Source organism: Xyrauchen texanus, chromosome 31, assembly GCF_025860055.1.
Source record: "Xyrauchen texanus isolate HMW12.3.18 chromosome 31, RBS_HiC_50CHRs, whole genome shotgun sequence".
NCBI lineage: Eukaryota > Metazoa > Chordata > Actinopteri > Cypriniformes > Catostomidae > Xyrauchen > Xyrauchen texanus.
The window spans coordinates 7,816,119-7,837,372 of record NC_068306.1 but is presented as its reverse complement, the minus strand read 5'-3'; the positions used below and the strand labels follow the sequence as shown (position 1 = coordinate 7,837,372).

General features: G+C 39.2%; 1 protein-coding gene and 1 long non-coding RNA gene across 2 annotated transcripts in view; one reads left to right on the top strand and one right to left on the bottom strand.

Annotated features, from left to right (window-relative positions):
* The first annotated feature begins 636 nt into the window (after positions 1 to 636).
* On the top strand, positions 637 to 2,380 carry LOC127624855 (uncharacterized). Its single transcript, XR_007968227.1, has 3 exons — positions 637 to 986; positions 1,104 to 1,310; positions 2,233 to 2,380. It is a non-coding gene; the product is annotated as an uncharacterized LOC127624855 (long non-coding RNA).
* Positions 2,381 to 7,386: 5,006 nt separating this feature from the next.
* The window catches only part of LOC127624793 (terminal uridylyltransferase 4-like), a 31,609-nt gene continuing 17,741 nt past the window's right edge, over positions 7,387 to 21,254 (bottom strand). The window contains exons 17-30 of the mRNA XM_052099685.1: positions 19,460 to 19,517; positions 19,269 to 19,372; positions 18,833 to 18,922; positions 18,470 to 18,583; positions 18,267 to 18,344; positions 16,172 to 16,349; positions 15,628 to 15,675; positions 13,970 to 14,052; positions 13,722 to 13,837; positions 13,243 to 13,397; positions 12,982 to 13,085; positions 11,119 to 11,695; positions 8,705 to 8,857; positions 7,387 to 7,535 (exon numbers count right to left, since the gene is read on the bottom strand). Coding sequence (XP_051955645.1) covers positions 7,453 to 7,535; positions 8,705 to 8,857; positions 11,119 to 11,695; positions 12,982 to 13,085; positions 13,243 to 13,397; positions 13,722 to 13,837; positions 13,970 to 14,052; positions 15,628 to 15,675; positions 16,172 to 16,349; positions 18,267 to 18,344; positions 18,470 to 18,583; positions 18,833 to 18,922; positions 19,269 to 19,372; positions 19,460 to 19,517 — 1,941 coding nt within the window. The 3' untranslated portion in view covers positions 7,387 to 7,452. The remainder of the gene's footprint in view (positions 7,536 to 8,704; positions 8,858 to 11,118; positions 11,696 to 12,981; positions 13,086 to 13,242; positions 13,398 to 13,721; positions 13,838 to 13,969; positions 14,053 to 15,627; positions 15,676 to 16,171; positions 16,350 to 18,266; positions 18,345 to 18,469; positions 18,584 to 18,832; positions 18,923 to 19,268; positions 19,373 to 19,459; positions 19,518 to 21,254) is intronic.

Genomic DNA, 21,254 nt, shown 5'->3' with positions numbered 1-21,254 from the left:
CAATCGCAAGCACACGCCCCTGCACTTTTGACTTTTGACTTATGACGGTGTGAAATAATTAATTATAGAAATATACAGTTAATTACAGCACATACAGTTAAGAGTTTCATTCTCTCACAAACAGTGTTGGGTAAATGTAACTCAATATAATATTGCGTAACTCCTTAAAAAAGTAACTGAATTGATTTAAAAGTGATTTTTTTTTTTAAATGGAAATTAAAGCGTTACTTTTGTGTTACTTTGCATTCATTTTGCATTCTCTTCTGCAAAATGGTAGTATGCATGGGAGGTAACGCCTCTCCCCCATAATCAAATCAGTCCTTGAAAGATCATCATTTATGTCAAATAAATAGTTTTTCCTGATGCAATGATGTGGTGGAAATTTAAAGAAGCCCTAATCTCCAATAATCTGTGGGAAAAGGGTGTTTCAATCCTGCAAACAGCACTTTTTTGGGCAGTTTAAACGCAATTTGAGTGAAGCGCCCACAGACAGCAGTTCTTTCTGGGCAACTAAAAAAAGGGGCGGAGCGTTTGTTTGTAAACATTGACGTCATATATAGTAACACACCTCCCCCTTACAATGTGACTTCCGTGGAAAAACAGTTTTGTTTTTTCCTGAAAGACAACCCACAGTAACATTAGTGTTGTTCTTCACTGGAAACGAATGTGAAAATGAAAGTGTTCCGTTTGAATCACAATTCTTTTGAATCGGTCCTTTATTCAACTCGGTTAGACTGGTTGGAGAACTAACCAAAACAAAATAGTTTTCAGTGTTGCATTTTCGCCGATGTATTTATATGTAGCAATGCATAGTTATCGCTTGCCTTCTGGGAACACCTGTGTGATGACTCACACGAATCACTGAATCGGTTTATTGAAGTTTTGAAGAGTCGATTCTTCCAGCGCGCTGTGTGAACCCGCAAGCTTCGATACCTTTAAAGCTAGAAGGGGTGCATTTCTTCGTAAACACACACTGATGAGTCCAGGTTGGTTATTACCGGTTCATACACGTCTTATCAGTCGAGTCATTGATTAGGATTAATTATAACTTTCAGTAGTTTGAATGCAAGAAGGGCTGTATATTATTCTATCTTTATTCACAGTTGAGTTCAGCTTATACCGGAAGTTCTAGTCCTGGTTTGTTTTCTTAGACGAGTCAGTAAACAGGTTGATTCACCTTCAGAGTAAACAGTGAGAAGATATTACTTTACAGACGTAAAAGATGACCCAAAACGGGTTCGGAGGACCGGATAAGATGCCACTGTACAGTAAAGTGGTGTCTTCTGGACTACCACCATCATTCAATACGCGTGAGTAGGCTATATGTCATACTTATTTCACTTAGTGCTCATTTAGCTCATGCTTTTGTACAAAGCGACTTCAAATTGACTTCTTGCAGCCGGGAATATTCTGGCTATGCTCAATCAACAATGGCATAACCAGAAAAATACCATTTCGATTTTTCCCTCCTTTTCTTTACAAAAAGTAAAAAACTGGGTTGCTTATAAAGTGTGTCACTTACAATGGGAGTCAATGGGGCCAATCAGAAAACATTCAAATACTCACTGTTTCAAAAGTATATTGCCACAATTAACTTTAACAACAGGCTATGCATGTTAACATGATTAAAGTGGGATAAAATGGCTTACTAACATTTTCTGTTCAGTTATGCCCAATTTTACTACTGTGTTGCCATTATGATGCAACACAACAACCTGGTAATCCCACAATTTCAAAAAATACAAAATTAACAGCTCAAATAATACATGCGTTTTAACCGAAGAATTATCGTGAAGTAGAAAGAAAATGCAACGCTTCACATTTCTTCCTTTATATACCTCCAAAAATTGGCCCCATTCACTTCCATTGTAAGTGACTCACTGTAACATCGATTTTAGTTATTTTAGAAAAGGAGGGTAATCAGCGTTATGCCACAAATACTGCCGATTGAGCTCAACATGGATTATTTCTATATATACACAATGGTGTTATGCATGGACCACAACTAACAGGACCACGGGATAACCAAGTCATTTTGAACAAATCACATACGTAATATAATACGTTTTAAATCATCTCTGGGCATGCATGCACCGTGTCATTCTTCGAATTAGCTTGGAGTACCATGTAAATATACAATATGGAATATATATGGTAAATGTGCTATTGTGTAACGCTGTAGTCCAACATGCATGTTGCATTCTAGTTATCCATCTATCCCTCCATCCACAGCGCTAAACACTGACCTGTTGAAGCTGAAGCAAGCACTTCGTGAACTGATGGCCAGTCATTCTAAAGGTGTCTCTTTGACTAAAGCATGCAGGTTTTGCCCACTCCTCTTTGAACCAAATGTGCTGAACAAATATGCCTCTGTCCGGCAGCTCTTGGACTCCATGCCTGATGTGGTGAGACTGCAGGGACTCGGTGTCCAGACAAACCTTCTCCCCACTGCCTCATAAAACAGAGCCAGTCTGGACAGCACGTATGGTTTACAATGAATATCCCCGCTATGGAAAATGACCAAATGACCAAAGCATTTACTACAAATCTGCTCTTTTTTTTCCCGTCATGTAATTCTCAACCTGATCCACACGACCAGTGTCTCATTCCAAACTTTTTGTAGTGACCAATTTTAAATCAAGGAAACCTCAAATCAACTTCAATCATCACAAATGAGTTGTTTTTAAATATATGCAAGCACTTTAAGATGTTATATTTATATATTAAAAAACACAAGCACTGAATTAGTTTATGCAGTCATGCAAAAATCTGAAAAAGGTGACATATAGAGAGGAAACTGTGGCAATTAGGCAACTCAAGGTTTGAAGATATATTTATATTATTATAATGCTATCATTGTATCTTAAAATGTACACATTTTTAAACAAAACATTGTCCTTTTAGACACAAGAACTTGTATGTTTTTATAATTAAAACTATTACAAATAGGGATGTGACGTTATCAAACGTTTACATCATAATTGCTAATAATCACGGTATTATATTGAATTACAAAGTGAGTTGAAAGATAAACTGTTGTTCTTAATTACAAGAGTCCAATGCCGCTATTTGGCATTTATCTAATTTATTATGGTCTATTTTTATTGCAAATGAACAGATGACAACAAGTGCAACATTTTGAGGGAAAAGTTTAATTGAAAAAGAAACATGGATTTTAGAGTTTCCTAGTAATTTGGTAAGTCTTCCTATTACTGTAAGAGTGTTGGAATGTTGATTTATGGATGGAAATGCTACAGTGCATTCAGAAAAATCAAAACAATTTGGTAGATCTGTTATCTAGAAACTTTCACTGTTTTTTGAAGTGTGCATGATAACAATATTGTGCATTTTAATTGTCACAGTACATATTATTGAAAATAGGCAAATGTCTAATTACAAATGTACTTAAATGCATTTCTACTACCTAAAGATATGGTGATGGTTATTTGATATAACTGCATCACAATAAAACATTGATTGATTTTCAAGTGTTTGTCAACTTGTCCTTCCATATTGATTTTTTTGTTGGGCATATAATGGCCATATATTTCCATGACCTGAGCATCAGAACCATCCAAAAAATGCAACGGAGGCAACTTAGAAATATAGTTCAGAATGTCCCTGTTATGGGGCTTTTCCACTGCACGGTACGACTCGACGCATCTCTGCTCGCTTTTTTGGGGTTATCCACTGTGGATAGTACCTGGTACCTGATACTTTTTTTAGTACCATCTCGGTCGAGGTTCCAAGCGATCCGTGCCGATACTAAATGTGACGTCAAAATCCTGCAGATCACTGATTGATCAGAGAGAATCATCACTACCAGCGTCACTGGATTTCCGACAATCCAGTGACGCTGGTTTATCAACAGTATCTGCAATATCAACAGTGTCATTTGTTCACGAAAATTTCGAATTGTGAAAAAAAGAAAATCGCTGTGCGCAAAACCACGCCATGGTCAATAAACGAGGTGCAGACGGTCCACTCGTTAGCGATGAGCGAAACGATAAAATCTCTGAGGAAGTGTCTCAGCTGTTGGCCGCACACGGCTACCAACAGTGTAGGGAAAAGTTACAAAAAAAATAAAAGTGGCTACAGAACCATTAAATGGAAAAGCGGAAGTGGTTCGACCAAATGGATGCCATCTTAAACGGTGAACAATGGGAGGGAGAGTGCCCTGGCCTCGGCCACGATGGAGGATGGTACGTTTTGTTAAGTTAACTCTATACTCTGCTTGAAAGCTTCACTTTATTTAGTTGAGCAGCTACTGGAAGCTTCTAATACAACCAGGCCAATTGAACTGTTACACTTGTGTAAAATCACCATGCAACAACTGCTTTATGCAGCACAATGAGCTAGTAGCAAACAGCTAGCGGTCGTGTTATTGTTTTGGTCAGTTTGTGTCGTGTTTAAGATGATGTCACGGCAGTAGAGGCGGCGCAACTATGACGATCAGCCTATAATCCCACCCACGTTGAGATGGCACTAAACTGCAATGGAAATGCAAGCTCAGAAAAGCAAAGCAAGTAGAGTTGAGGGGAGTCGAACCGTAACGTGCAGCGGAAAAGTGCGTTACTCAGACCCGGTATGATGTTAGCCAAAGACTCAACAGAATGAGGTGCTAACTGATTTAGAAACTACAGCACATCTAAATATTTTAGACTGTATTCCTTCAGACACCGATATTCTTTGAAAGCTTTTGCTTTGAACATTTCAGCAACCACTAGGTAACGTTCTTCCTCATACGTGTTCTTCCACTTCTTCCCCAGGCCAAAATTCCTCCACATGTGGAGAGAAAACCTACTCTTTTGCCTCCAGGTGTGAACCAATGTGGCCATTATTATACTTGAACACACACACAGAGAGAGAGAGAGAGAGAAGATACCTTCAGGAAAAAGCAGGTTATTCCAACAAAAGCTGGTTTTGGAACATGGTTAGACCATGGGTCCCAAACAGCTTAGCTAAGGTTGTCTACCAGCCCTAACCAGTTTGACCAAAACAGTCTACTAGGCCAACTTCTGCCCGACCTCATGGCAGAATCAACAGTACACCCTCCAAGGCTCCGACCATTGCAAGACCTCCTACGACCCGGAATGGACTAGACTCCATGAGGCTCAGATCCAGATCAGCACTAGACCACTTGAGGTACCAGACAAGCGCCTTGTTTATGTATAATTCAGGTCTAAGTTCAACCAAGTAGTTCAAATGGTAACAGATTCATTCCAAAATAAAACATAAGAACCACACATGGCCGGTGTGCTTTATTAAGCTGTAGCGCAAGTGGGAGGAGCCTGTAAGAGAGATAGCGAGTTTGACATGTCCTTTCATGTTACTTGTGTAGTCACACTTGATCTGTCATGACTGTTAATGCTAAATGGATCCACACATTCAAGACAAGCTTAAAATTAGTGAAGTTTCAAATTTACCAAAACAACACCAGTGAACGGATCAGAGTTCACGCTCTGCAAGGGGGAATTAACGTGCTAATTGACATTCGGTTAAGCCGTTCCATGCACCACAATCACCATTCGGTTATTCAACACGTGAAATGGAGATCTTTAACACGGCTCGAACTCAACTATTTCCAAAAACCTGACTGGTTTTGGGCAGTTTATTTCAAGTATAGGGCAAATTAGGGGCAGTTCAAACAAGCTTACAGCATTTCAGGCAGGATCGCCTAATTTTTAGACACAAGCTAAATTAAAAAAAAAAAAAATTGTAATTTTTATAAATGCATCTCGAGATGCGAGTGGTGTTGGCGTAGTGGTCTAAAGCACATAACTGGTAATCAGAAGGTTGCTGGTTTGATCACCACAGCCAGCACCATTGTGTCCTTGAGTAAGGCACTTAACTCCAGGTTGCTCTGGGGGGATTGTAATAATCAACCACCTCATCAACCGCTGGTTAGCGTTTGACATACGGGATAGAAAAATCAAAGGGTTGTGGTCCGTGTAAACCACTATCGGTTTGCTATTGCCAGACCCTACATAGACCTCAAAATGCTGAAGAGCTAGTAACAAGGCTAATGACTCTTTCTCAATTGTACTATACCGTCTTTGGCATTTTGAGAACTTTAGAGAAATAGCATACCGAATGTTCAATACCCGAGCTATCCTCTTGTAGAAGCACTGGCATCTACCTGCAGACTAAATGGAAAGGTGAAATTTGGGGCAGACAGGAGCGTTAGACAAAAGATCTTTAGCTGCATGGAAAGCAGACTCACACTCAGGGCTCCATACAAACTTACATTCTGTATTCAAGAGATCTGTCAGGGGTGAAACTACAGAGGCAAGATTTTCACAAAAACCTCTATAGTAACCAGTCATACCCAAGAAACGCCTCAACTCGCGCTTGTTGGTAGGAGGGGGAAACGTAACAATTGGGGGCTCGTCCGGGATTATTACAATCCCCCTGTAATAAGGGCTCTGTAAGTCGCTTTGGATAAAAGCAAAATGCATAAATGTAAAACGAAACACCTGCCTTGTTTTTCATTTGTTGTGCTGCATTCTGAATGAGTTCAGGTTACAAGAGGACTTCATGTGATTGTTAAACACGATTCCAGGTTGTTTTTTTACAGAGCAAAGTTTCAGCGCTTGATAAATGGTAAGACAGCGTTTTCCCCTTTTGCTCTGGGGTGTGCATATTTATGTACAATAATTAGACAAGTCAATGCCACTTGATCTGAAACCATTTAAAAACCAAACACCCCAAAAAGGCTTTGCTGAAAATGTGAGACCAGTTTGATTATATTTATTTGACTATAATGCGAGTTATATATATAGAGTTTATCATTTGAAGATCTATGTATTGTGCCATTTAGGCTCACAACTCACTTTATTTGCTGCCGTGTTAGTATTTGAGGAAATTCCATTGCAATAAACGTTCATTATTCTTGCGTCCCGACTCCGTGCACATGCCTAATTTTGACCATACCAGTTCTAACACAACTTTGCTGGTAGAAAAAGCACTCCAGAAAATAAAAGGCAAAACATGAGCATGTTGGTTTGCTTTTTCTTTATTTTTTTGGTCTTTTCTTTTTTTTCTGCTCTTTTTTTTTTTGTGTTGGTTTTCTTTATTTGCTATAGGGAAGATTTTGGCACTACATAATTGTCTCACTGGGTGTTAAGTTTGATTTCCCCATCTAAAGCCTTTGTCCTTACGCAAGCAAAATAGGAATACAGCTAATAAAAATAAAGTGAATACATTTTAAATCCTTATTTTACAGATAAAATAAAAACACTTTTTGGGACCCCTCCAAAAATAGGGGTATTAAAATATTTGACATTTTGTATCACAAATCAATGTGATGATACACACAGAAATAAAGGAAAATAAAACATTAAAAAGATTTACAAAAATGATAAAATTCATTTTAAAAAGTCTCGACCAAATGATGCAAAGTTAGTCTTCTATAAGGACGTTGGGCATTGGTTTAAAAAGTAAAGTGTCACTTCATTTCTTCTGTTGAATGTAGTTGAGATTGCCGTGCCGACCGTGTTGAATAAGTGGGTAATGTTGATTTGCCACCATAGAACCTGCAAAAGGGGCAAAAAAAGAGCTTAAAAGTCCTGATTTCACCATTGAATGAAACAAATATTCCAGGTTATTCCAGTTCACTAAACATCAGGATACATCATTATTAAATACATCGGCGATTCATCATCGTCACAATATCACAATCACAATTGTAACTACCCTAACATGATAGAGAACCTCAGCATGTTTGCAGGATAAGTGATTTTGCCGGATGGGTTTCAATCTTTCTCACTACCGTAATGGTGCGTTTACATACAATGCAATGCAAATTTTGGCCCCGCATTGCTCGCGTGAGTTTGACCGCTGGATTATAAATGTGTGTTTAAACTCGCGCAAATAACACGAACCCGCGAGTATTCCCCCTTCTCTTCCGGAAAAGGACAGGAGGAGGGGCTTCTACGACTTAGTTCATAGTAAAGTACAACCAATAGCTGGAATCAAGTAGACGCGGATATTTTCAGAAATTACCAGGAAGTCCAACTTCCTCGCTCACTTTCCTCCAAGCGATGTGTTTTTTCGTCCGGTCTCTGTACATGTGTGACGTTGTGTCATACACTGCCGGGTGCCCACACACCGCTACAGCAATTTTTTCATGCATTTTTCCAGATTTCTTCTGCTACTATGTCAGTACATCAGTAATATCCAGACAATATCAATGCTGATAGGCTTTCACAACAACGCGTCATGCGGATTTCTCGCACTAGTTGAAAAATGTAAACTTGCGCGAATTAAGCGATTTCACGTGTTTGAGTCGACATTCGCCATACCCGCATCTATTGGTGTCTATTCGCATCTTTGCATTGACTTTGTATGTAATCGCGCTGCGCGAAACGCTCACTTTGCGTTGCATGTGAATGCACCATAATGCAAAAATGATCATTTTTGTACTTTATAAAATATTTGAAAGTACAGTTAATATTACTGCAATATAGTAAAGAAATTACAACTTTATTACAGTAATGAGAATCAACATTGTGATAATAAGAAATGTAATCTTACAAATGGCAAAAAATAAATAATAATAATAATAATAATAATAATAATAATAATAATTCACAAAAAATCATACATTCATTCCGTTAGTAATTCAATTTCTTATTTTGATTTTGGGGTTGAAACTAGGCCTGTTTTGATGTTTTTTGTTACCTTACAAACATGAGACACATACCTTGTGAGATGTAGGGTTTGTTGGGCTGCTGCAGGTAAGGTGGCATACGGTAGGGCATGTAGGATGGAGACAATGAATATTGGGCAGCATTGCTGTGTTCCCAAGACCGAGAGCCCTGATTCACACCCCCAAGCTGAGACACGAAGTTAGGATCTGAGAAATATCCAGAAAAGAACAGTGAACAGATTGTTGTACATTAACAGTAAGCAAATTCATCAAAACACACACAAGTACTCAGAATAATAAAACATTCATCAAACAACCACTTCTTATACACAGAATACAGCACAGGCATGAATACATCTTTACAACCCAGTAAAACCAGTTTGCAGTGATCTAATAGACGTGATGTCACCCAGTGGACCCAAAATACACCTCGTGAGGCTTACCTGATCTCACACACACCACTTGCTCTTATAGAAAAACAAATACTCATTTAAAAGTTCTTATGGGCAATATTCAGAAGATGTCAATCACATAACATGTGACATATAAAGGCAATATTAGGCAAGAAATAAAGCAGAATGGGGTTGATTTATCTATTGGGATTTGAAGGGATGGAAACATGTCAGGCTATGTTATTATATTTATTTTTCACTAAGAAACATGTATTGTCATGCAAAACAAAAAAAAATTTAATTACTGTAATGCGGTCACATCAATCAACTTGTTTGAATGCAATCATAATTTTTTTTTAAATGTGATGTGGTGGCGTAGTGGGCTAAAGCACATAACTGGTAATCAGAAGGTTGCTGGTTCAATCCCCACAGCCACCACCATTGTGTCCTTGAGCAAGGCACTTAACTCCAGGTTGATTTTCTGCCATTCTTCTCTGCAAATCCTCTCAAACTCTGTCGGGTTGGATGGGGACCGTCGGTGGACAGCCATTTTCAGGTCCCTCCAGAGATGTTTGATTGGGTTCAAGTCGGGGCCTCTGGCTGGGCCACTCAAGGACATTCATAGAGTTGTCCCTAAGCCACCCTTGCAATGTCTTGGCTGTGTGCTTGGGGTCGTTGTCCTGTTGGCAGGTGAACCTTCGGCCCAGTCTGAGGTCCCAAACGCTCTATACCAGGTTTTTATTAAGGATATCTCTGTATTTTGCTGCATTCAGCTTTCCTTCAAACCTGACCAGTCCCCCAAGCCCTGCTACTGAAAAACACCCCCACAGCATGATCCTAAAATGCTTCACTGTTGGGATGGTACTGCGCAGGTCATGAGTGGTGCCTGGTTTCCTCCAAACATGACACTTGGAATTATGGCCAAACAGTTCAATCTTTGATTCATCAGACCAGAGAATCTAGTTTCTCACAGTCCGGGAGTCCTTTAGGTGCTTTTTTGCAAATTCCAAGTGGGCTTTCATGTGTCTTGCACTGAGGACAGGCTTCCGTCTGGCCACTCTGCTATAAAGCCCGGATCGGTGTTGCAGTGATGGTTGTCCTTCTACACACATGATCTCTGGAGCTCAACCAGAGTGACCATCGGGTTCTTGGACACCTCTCTTACCAAGCCCTTCTCCCCCGACTGCCAAGTTTGGCTAGGCGGCCAGCTCTAGGAAGAGTTCTGGTTGTTCCAAACTTCATCCATTTAAGAATTATGGAGGCAATTGTGCTCTTGGGAACCTTCAATGCAGCCACATTTTTTTGTATCCTTTCCAAGATCTGTGCCTAGTCACAATCCTGTCTCTGAGCTCTGCAGGCAGTTCCTTTGACCTCATGGCTTGGTTTTTGCTCTGATATGCATTTTCAGCTGTGAGACCTTATATTAGACAGGTGTGTGCCTTTCCAAATCATGTCCAAACAATTGAACTCACCACAGGTGGACTCTAATCAAAGTGTAGAAACATCTCAAATATGATCCAGAGAAATGGGATGCACCCGAGCTAAATTTCAAGTGTCATAGCAAAGGGTCTGAATACTTATGTCAATGTGACATTTCGGTTATCATGTGACGTTATCAATAATCAGTTTTTTGCTTTGTCATTATTGGGTACGGAGTGTATTGATGTGAAAAAAATGTTTTCACTGATTTAAAGACGACTGAAATGTGAAAACATCCGACTTTCAAGCCAACGTTTCGAAATCCGCTTCCTGCACCACCACTGAAGTGGCAGCTGAAGGTGAAATGCAACTTTGTATCTGCTCCAGAAATACTCTTTTTAAAAGTAATATTTGTATTAATCATTCCATTTAAAATATGTTAAATTAACATGACAGTAATTTAAGTGCAGCCACTAAATTAAATGTGTGAAAATGTTGAACAGTTTAATGGAGAAAAATCCATTATTAACCAACTAGTAATTCCAGTGTCAACAAGCAGCATCAGAACAGTTTAGACAACTAGTCTCGCACATCCCTATACAAAACACACTCACACACACACAATAATTAGTGATTGAGAGCACCACATCCGTGTACCTGTCTTGTTTACTGTGCCATTTCCCATGAGTGCACCTGGATTGAGATGGTGATTGTGCCAGTGATGCCCCCTCTCTCTGCCCGGGACCCCTACCCCCCCAGGCACCCGCCCCGCTGACGGCTGGGCGAAAATTATGCTGGGGTCGTTGAGATTCATTGGGGTAGGGCTGACCGGCTGCCCACCTCCGTTCCCGCCCATACCGCGAACTGCAAACTTCAGGCCAGGCGTCGAGGCGAGCTGGCCAGGGTGGGCAGAGCCAGTGGACGCCCCAGAGCCCTGGATGATGGGGCCGTGGACAGGCCAGGAGCCCGTGGTCAGGGCGGGTTGCTGGCCATGGGAGGGTAGGCGTCCTAGCGCAGAGAGCCCAGCATGATGGTACTGGCCCGGGTGTGAGTGTGGGAAGTTGAAGATGGGAAGTTGGACCTGTGGAACGTGCTGTTGTTGTGGTATGGAAGGTTTGGGGAGGCCAGCAGAGGTAGAGGAGGATGAGGAAGGCTTGTTGTTCGGCAGAGAAACGGAAGACTGGGTGTATGGCGACGGCTGAGGGGAGTACGGAGGAGTTTGACGAGTATCAGACTGGACGAAAAAGATGAAAAAAGAGATTAGAATAGAATTAGCATGTCGTAAAAGGACAAAGTTTTGATCCTGGATTAAAAGTAGGGCTGAGCTATATATTGAAGCTTGGTGTTAAATTTGCCATGATTTTGTTACCAATAGAATTTTAAACTTTTAATTTGATTAAGTTTAGTTTCCCCTCCAGAGTTGCTACGTTTGAATCCCACACAAGCTGTTATTTTGAGTCTTTTTCTGGCAATTGCGTTCTTTTGAGTTGGTGTACAATGGAAGTGGACCCTAAGTAACAGAGTTTTGGTGACGCAGGCCATCAAATTCATTTAGAAATACATATTATGATAAATATATTACAATATTAATATATAAAATAATTTAGGTGCGACTTGAAGAATTAAGAAAATCAATGTCAGGGGAAATGACAAAATTAAGCAACAAACAATTTTATGCCGTTTTGGAGCAAAAAGATAAATCATTAATATAATGGGAAGATGACGAGTAAAAAGCCCCGTCATCATGCTAACCCCCTTAAAAATACTAGTTTTTCCACTGTTTTGCACGTACATCCTTATACGCTTTGCAAACTTACACATAATATACACATTTACATTTGAGACACTTTCATAAAAACAGAATTTGTATTATCTTCAGGACTCATGTTGTCTCGTGCATCCATACGTATCTGACTGTTTCTAAAACCTTAAACTGTTTAGATGTTGTTGACCGCAGTAGGCCTACCACTTGGCTGGTGTTCACGTTTCATGACGTTGTAGTACTCTCGTGTGCGATATTTCTGATGCTGAGCTTCGATGATTCAATTCTGCCATACACAGTGCAAATTACTTAAAATGTCCCGTCCCGATGCTTGCAAGATTTTAAATGCATTAAACATTTTGGCATCACTTTACAACAAGGTTCCATTTGTTAACATTAATTAACAACATTATTTAACAAGAACTAACAATGAACAATACTTTGAGCATTTATTAATCTTACAGCGTTAATTAATCATTAATCAAAAGTTGCTAATATTAGTTAATGCACTATGAACTAACATGAACAATTGTATTTTTATTAACTAACTATATTGTTCAAGGTTTGTTTATGATTCCTAATGCAAACTAACGTTAACGAACCTTATTGTAAAGTGTTACAAACATTTTGAAAGTTCTTGGCAAGAACGGCTAGTTAGGTCCAAATTTGAAATTTACAAAAAGGCAGAAAGATATCTAGATATATTTTGGATCTATATAGCCCAGCCCTTGTTGACTGCACAAGATTTGAGTCCTTACACATTCAGAGGTCTGTCTGTTCCGGCCGACCCGATCCTGGACGGAAGCGCCCTGAGGTATGGGGATAGACTGAGAGCTTGCCATCCCTCGGACCATGTGAGGAGCTACAAAAGCAAACAAAAGTAATCGGTTAAACACAAAAAGTGCCCTCTGCAGGTCACACTGCAGATAAATAACCACAACTCTCCTCTTTTAGAAAAATAGCAATTGTAACATCGTGGTGTGCAGATGAACGCTGCCACAGTGGAAATAAACTTGTACCTGGTCCCGGCGCTCCTCTCTGCCGCAGGTGTTTGTAATCAGGACAGTCTCTCCTCACGTGACCCATATCACCACACTGAAAACAGCGTCTCTCTCTCGGCTCTCTCTCCTCCTCTCTCACCTCTTCCTCTCTCTCGTTCTCCTTTTTCTTGATTCTGAAAAACAAACAAACACAGAAGGTCTTAAGATTATTTCACTGCAGTGTGAGCACTGGAATCCAGCAATATACTTGCACACACATTAAAGCTAAAGTGTGCAATTTCTGCGCCACTAAATGGGATTGTAAAAATAAACATTGTTTTCAAACAGCTTTCCGAATAATTGGGCATTCGTTTCTGTAGTCACATTACAGTGATCTTACCTTTTCTTTTTCACATGTCATGCCTAACAACATCTCTTTATCATGGTAAAATCTCTTCAGCGCACTGCCTGTTATGGTGTCCTACTTTTAAAATAAGTGTTACCCATAAACACTGCACCTGCGCCTCTTTGGGCAATCCTTCATGTAGTGACCGATCTTCCCACAGATCCGACAGCAGCGGTCATTTGGAGCCAACTCACCGTCTGTCAACACCTTTGAGTCAAAGAAATAATCCTGAGAAAGAGAGAACATTAGAGTCTTTGTTTGAATGTGTAGAGAATGAGGGCATCATCTGAGATTAATAGCGCTCTGTATGACACTCGAGTGCTTGTGCTGAAGAGCAGCTGTAACGAGTTTGTGACTCACCGCCTCTGTTCCAGGCTGAGGGTAGAACGGGGTGCCAAACAGCTTCCTGCCATTGATAAAGGCCTTCATGATGAAGTTAGTCACTGCAGAGAGCAGAGTGAGCGAGTCCAGTGTCAGAAATTACGATTTACATTGAGGCAATATTTGAATTTCAAGGGCATTTTTACCATTATGAGGGCATCTATTTTTCTAACCATTTAAAATTAAACTTGAGTCTCATCCATTTATGACAAATATGTTAATGTAAAAGAATAGTTCATCCCAAAATTGTAATTCTCTCACTACATTCATATCATCCCAGAAAAAGCACAAAAGTAATCCATAAGTCTGCAGTGGTTTATTCCATGTCTTCTGAAGCAATCCAATCGATATTGGCTGAGAAGACTATAATATAACTCCCTTTTCACTGTACATCTTGCCATTGCAATCTTTAGGCACATTCATGAGTTCAAGCTTGTTTACACTTCAAGTGCTCGTTGCATGCGCTAGATGGCGCTACGGACTTGAAATCAAGATCGCCAAGGAGACTACCGGTGTCAAGGTTTATAGAGAAAAAGGAGATATATTTTGAGCGGTTTCTCACCCACACCTATCATATCGCGTCTGAGACATGGATTTAACCACTGGAGTCGTATGGATTACTTTTATACTGCCTTTGTGCTTTTTGGAGCTTCAACATTTTGGTCAGCATTCACTTGTATTGTATGGACCTACAGAGCAGAGATATTGTTCTAAAAATATTCACTTGCGTTCTGCAGAAGAAAGAAAGTCACAGACATCTGGGATGGCATTTTGGGTGAACTATCCCTTTTAATCAATTCATGAATACAAATTATGAAGATTATGTATTACCTCTCCATCAACATCAACTCATTTATGCAATCAAATGCATAACTAGGACCATGATAGTACCAGTATTCAGATGTTACAAATAACAAAAACTGACAAATGCACTAGGGGGGCATTTTTGCCCCCAGAGCCCCCATTAATATCTGACCATGCAGATAAACATATACTTGGGTAAATGGCATGATGCACTTTTTTCCCTTTGGTACAAGACTATTAATTTATTCCAACAAAAAAACCCAACAAAAACAAAATACCAATTTTATGATGGACAAAATTCATTTTGCGATTTGTTTTTTATTTACTTAAAATAAAAACTGTAAGAAAGTCTTGTTAGAAGGTGTATGGTGTAATTTTATTATTATTATACATTTTTAAAGAATAAATAGTGATTCCGTTTACATTTACATTTATGTATTTGGCAGACGTTTTTATCCAAAGCGACTTACAGTGCACTTATTACAGGGACAATCCCCCCGGAGCAACCTGGAGTTAAGTGCCTTGCTCAAGGACACAATGATGGTGGCTGTGGGGATCGAACCAGCGTCCTTCTGATTACCAGATTACCAGGTATGTGCTTAGACCACTACACCACTACCACTCCCGTTTTATTTAGCGTTTTAAGTAAATTAACCAAAAAAATATATTTTAAAAAAAAATGAAAATCAACATGTAGTACTAAACACATGCATTTTAAACTTGATTTATTTTATTTTTACAATCAAAAAGTCAGTGACCCATTCACAATAATTGCTGTAATAAGGTCTGTAACAGACACTGAAAGATGTTGAATGGAATATTTTTCCGCTTACTTTTACGAGAGACTCCAGCACCGAGGTTGTGGTTCAAGTCAAAGGGATCTGTCATTCAAAAAAAATAAATAATAAATCAACAGTCATTAAGCAGTTATTTTCTTTTTCTCATTGAAAGTAAAATTTATGCAAGAGGTAAAAAAACTAAAAAAAAACAAATCATAGAAAATCAGTACAAATGTTATGTTTGATTTATATGGGGTTAGATGTGTGCCATTAGTAAGTGGAAATAACTTTTCAAAACTTACAATAAGAAGCAGCACCAATAATACAAATGTTTCTACGATTCCTTCAACTCCCAGTTTTCATTTAAGCTGTCAAATGTTTGTTTTGCCATTCTGCCACAAAACTCTTGTTCGGTGGGCCTTAATGGGATAGTTTCTTATTGGCTAGTGGCTATTGGAGTGACCGCGCCATGATCTTATAGTAGGTAGTAAACCCCCAATTATATTTCAATGTGGATGGAGCTATCCAGCATGAAACTATTCAACCAATAAAACGTTTTCAATCTACTGTGGCACCCGGTTAGGTCTGCAGTTCCAACCTTCAATTGCGATGCATTTGGAGGTCCACTGCTTCTCAAAGGTGGTGAGGCGCTTGCGTTGTCGGATGGAGATGACATGCTCTTTAAAATCAAACTCTTCGGTGTAAAAGCGCAGCAGGCCGAGCCACAGCTCTCCAACGCTCTCCTTATTCTGATGGAGCTCCGGAAGACGCCGCTGCTGTACACACACAGAAACTTCAAATGTTAAGATGCAGATCGTACTTGAAAATGCATCGAGCATCATCATTTGTCATGCCATGAACTTTCCGGCCTTTTAAATTCAGACCGATTCGCTAATGAATCAGACCGATTTGTGAACCTGTTTGAATGATTCATGGAACAACGATTCACTCCCGAATCAGACATAAATATGGTTTTGCAAGCAAGTTTTATTTACAACTTATTTACATGTAGCTGCTTTAAAGACACAGCACCAAAAACAAAGTCTAGGTTGGAAAATAGTCATGCAAAACTAAGATTCGTTTTGGTGTAATAAACCTCGACTAGAATTATAAGTAGGGATGCACCGATGTTGAAACCAGCAGACTTTGACTTCTGAGACATTAGCATGATATCCATTAATGCTTCATGACTGATTTAACTAAGATTGAAAATGTAACATGGCCTTGCATGATTACTAAAACCTTAAAAGGCTGCGTTTTAAAACATAAGGGGCTATTCCACTGCATGGTAAATCTTGACCCAACATGACTCTGCTCGCTTTTTTGGGGTTTTCCCACTGTGAATAGTACCTGATACTTTTTTTAGTACCACCTCGGTCGAGGTGCCAAGCGAGTCGTCAAAATCCTGCAGATCATTGATTGGTCAGAGAGAATCGTCACTACCAGCGTCACTGGATTTCCGACACGCGACATCAACCATCTAGTTTTAAAGTTAGCAACAGTGATAGCAGTGTCATTTGTTCACGCGACTTTCAAATTGTGAAAAGAAATGGCTGTGCGCAAAACCACGCCGTGGTCATTAAACGAGGTGCAGACGGTCCACTCGTTAGCGATGGACGAATCGAAAGTCTCTCAGGAAGTGTCTCAGCTGTTGACCGCACACGGCTACCACCGGACCTACCAACAGTGTAGCAAAAAGTAAAAAAAACTTAAGTGACCAGAACTATCAAGGAAAAGTGGAAGTGTTTCAACCAAATGGACGCCATCTAAACCGGCGAGCAATGGCAGGGAGAGTGCCCTGGACTCAGCCACGATGGATGATGGTACGTTTTGTTATGTTAACTCTATACTCTGCTTGAAAGCTTCACTTTATTTAGTTGACCAGCTACTGGAAGCTTCTAAAACAACTAGGCCAATTTAACTGTTACACTTGTGTAAAATCACCATGCAACAACTGCTTTATGCAGCACAATGAGCTAGTAGCTAACAGCTAGCGGTCGTGTTATTGTTTTGGTCAGTTTGTGTCGTGTTTAAGATGATGTCATGGCAGTAGATGTGGCGTAACTATGACGATCAGCCTATAATCCCACCCACATTGAGGTGGCACTAAACTGCAGTGGAAATGCAAGCTCAGAAACGTTAGAGTTGAGGCGAGTCGAGCCGTAACGTGCAGCGGAAAATTGCCTATAGTCGGCATTCATCGGTCTGGATGGCATTATCCATTATCCCACTATTAGACAGAATTTAAAAAGGGGTTTTGTTCATTTGGTTAAAACCTTTTCTTTTTCCATGATGTGGTTGACCTTTCCATGGAATTGCCGAACACATGCACGGTATGAATTTGTAACATTCTATCATAATACAAACATGTAAAATGTGAGTTCTTTTGTTTTGCACGTTTTAGAAATACAGAATCTGTATTCGTATCAATCATCAGTGTTTTCACATTTACCTTTCATTGTGGCTCTCTTTAAAATTTCGGCCTGTCATGACAGATCTAATCCATGTTCAATGGATTATTATTGTTAGAACAGTAAAAAGTGCTAAAGTTAAAATCGGTATCAGCCAAATATTTTCATATCGGTGCATCCCTAATTATAAGTGGACTACAACATGTAGAAAATGTGTCCTTAAATGTTTCAGGAGGAACAAAAAAAACATGCATTAACACAGAACCATGCTACGACACTCACCAGCTCATCAAGATCATCGAAGAAGAAAGCATTCCAGCCGTCCACCATCTTCTGAGGAACAGTGTTGCCATCAAAAATCTGCAGAACACCACATAGAACAATTACAAACTAGACAAAACCATTCTGGCTAGTCTGTCAAACCGAAAAGATGTCTTTGCAGAAGACTTCAAAATCAATCAGTGCAGAAACGTATGTGTGTGTACCTCCTGTAAAACAGGGATGACAGGTGGTTGTCTCTGTTGCAGGAAGTACAGCACCATGAGGATGTAAGCATAGGAGGAGAGACTTCCTCTGGAGGCGTCGCCGATGTCACAGCGCTACAAACACACATTTTAAATGTAGGTTTAGACACGCCTCTCTTTTGCCATGTTCATATTCGCTACTTTAAAGTAAGTATTTTGCCTTTGCAGAATGATTGATGGATAAAATGGTATGCTGTAAATACAGAGTATGAATATTTAGGGAACATTGAATTTTTATTCACATTTAAGGTTTATATGCTGCTGTCTTCATTCTGGAACAATGAAACTAAGACATACGATTAATTAAGCGATATCTGGTCTTACCTTTGCAAATACTTTCATGGTGTAGCCCAGATACTGCACACGAGGGTCTATAGCAGCATATGTAGCCAGCATCCGGGTGTTATGTTGGGCCTGACAAACAAAATAAATGTATGTACACACACCATAAATATGTGGGTAGCTGCCACCTGGCTTCTATGCAATTATCTGTTTTAGATGATTATCAAGATATCCGATTAAAATGTATACATGTACAAGGGAGAGTGTTTATTTTAGGCGTTTTAAAAGACCTTTTTGGCTTCACTTGTTAATTTTAAATAGTCCTGCGATGAAAAACACCCAAATCGTCTCTATTAATTACGGCCGTCAAACTGCATGTATAATAAAATAATTTGCAAATGCTGTTTAAAATAGTTTTACAGGGATTACTGCGGGACGCCAACTTTTCAAAAGTGAACCACCCGTAGGAAAGACTGACCAGTGTGTTGTAGAGACTGATGTCTCCCTCTAGTCCGCTCTGCCGGTGTTCAAACTTCACTATAGGCACTTTAGCAGTTGTGATAGGCAAGATATTCCTCAGGCCTGATCCATACAGACATAAAAAAAAAAAAAAATGGGTCAGTGCTCAAATAGATACTAACTTCAGCTTCAATATAAACACTTACATACCTGTGTGTTTCTTCAGCATCTTGGCTAAACCCTCTATGATCTCCTTGCAGTTCAGCTTCTGTTAGAAAAACAAAACAAGAACAATCAATCATGAGGAAGAACCTCATGTTACACTGAGGAATTTACAATGGAAGTGAATGGAGTGGTGGTGGCGTAGTGGGCTAAAGCACATAACAAGTAATCAGAAGGTCGCTGGTTCGATCCCCACAGCCACCACCATTGTGTCCTTGAGCAACTTAACTCCAGGTTGTTACTTTGGATAGAAGCATCTGCCAAATGCATAAATGTAATGGGGTCTATTTATTTCCAAGTTTATACTTTTTTAAAAGCACTTACATGAATTCTTATGTTAAAACTTGAGAACTATTTGAGCTGTAAAGTTGTTTAAAATCATAGTTTTATGTCGTTAGGGTAAAATTGGATATAACATTACACAGAAAGGTTAAGCAGCAGTTTTATCACATTAAATTCATGATAACACACATATTGTTTATAGTGATGCACCGAAATGAAAATTCTGGGCCGAAAACAACTTTTTTTAATACCCATTTTAAAATATCTATATATTTTTTATAATTGTATTAATATTATACTTTAATTTCATGAATCTGAATTGAAAAACTATAAAATTATCACACTTTTATTGAAAGTAACGCTCCAAAATTGGACAGAAAATATATAAAACATTATTAAATATATTATTCTTTATTCAGTTCTTTAACAATCAAATTGAACAGATTTTTTTTATGACAAATTATCCAAATAATGTAACGTTCTAGAAAACTCTAATGATATGCAAAACAGCAGTCAAGTAATGAACTTAGCACAGGGGTGTCCACACTTCTGCGTGATCTACTTTTAAATGACCAACTCAATAAGATCTACCAACTAAAAAAAACTGTTTCATTAAAAGAAAATGCTTGTTGGGACTACTGCATGTATCCCTTGATGGAATTAATCTTCTAATTAATAAAAAAATATATAACAATGTTCAATGTTGATATCATTCAGTCTTAACACTAAACCCAAAACCCCTACAGCACAATAGATTACAATAGCCAGGGCATTTACCTCATTCTGATGACGAGTAAATATTGACCAGGCCAGGTTTTGTTTATTCAGTTGCCATGACAACTAGGTTTGCGCATACGCGCCTTCCAAGGATTTCTGAGAACAGAGCGCGAAATTGCTACTGCCCGGATTACTGTCGGATTACATTCAGTTCTGCCTAATCCGGGCAGTAGCATCGCAATTTTCTCGTCAAGTGCAAGTCAGACAGAAACTAAAAGAAGGAAAGACATTGTATTTATTTTTATTAAAATTTAACGAAAGTACATTTACATTTTGTGCGATCTACCAGCATTGCCTTTGCGATCGACTGGTAGATCACGATCGACGTATTGGGCTCCCCTGACTTAGCAGCTCTAAGCTAGCATCTTGCAAATACAAAATGTTTAAATATGAAACACGGTCATTTTAATGAAAACAACAGCCAGAACACAGAACGGCAGAGGGCCTCTATTCTGTATATGTAAACGTAGCATTAATAGAACTAAAACCATCCTCAACTGTAAATGACAGATGTAGCCTCAAGTGAAGAACAAAGTTTTGCAGGGCTAAACTAATTTTAATGTAACTGCTAAACACAGCAAATTGAACTGCATTCTATTCAAGTAAAAGGGGCGGGTTTCTCTTCAAGAGCAAAAGTTGCTCAGCTTCAGGAGAGAATGTTCCTCCTCTTATCAAGAACATGAGATGCTGCACTGAATAGTCTTGCGCTCTCTCTCTCTCTGCA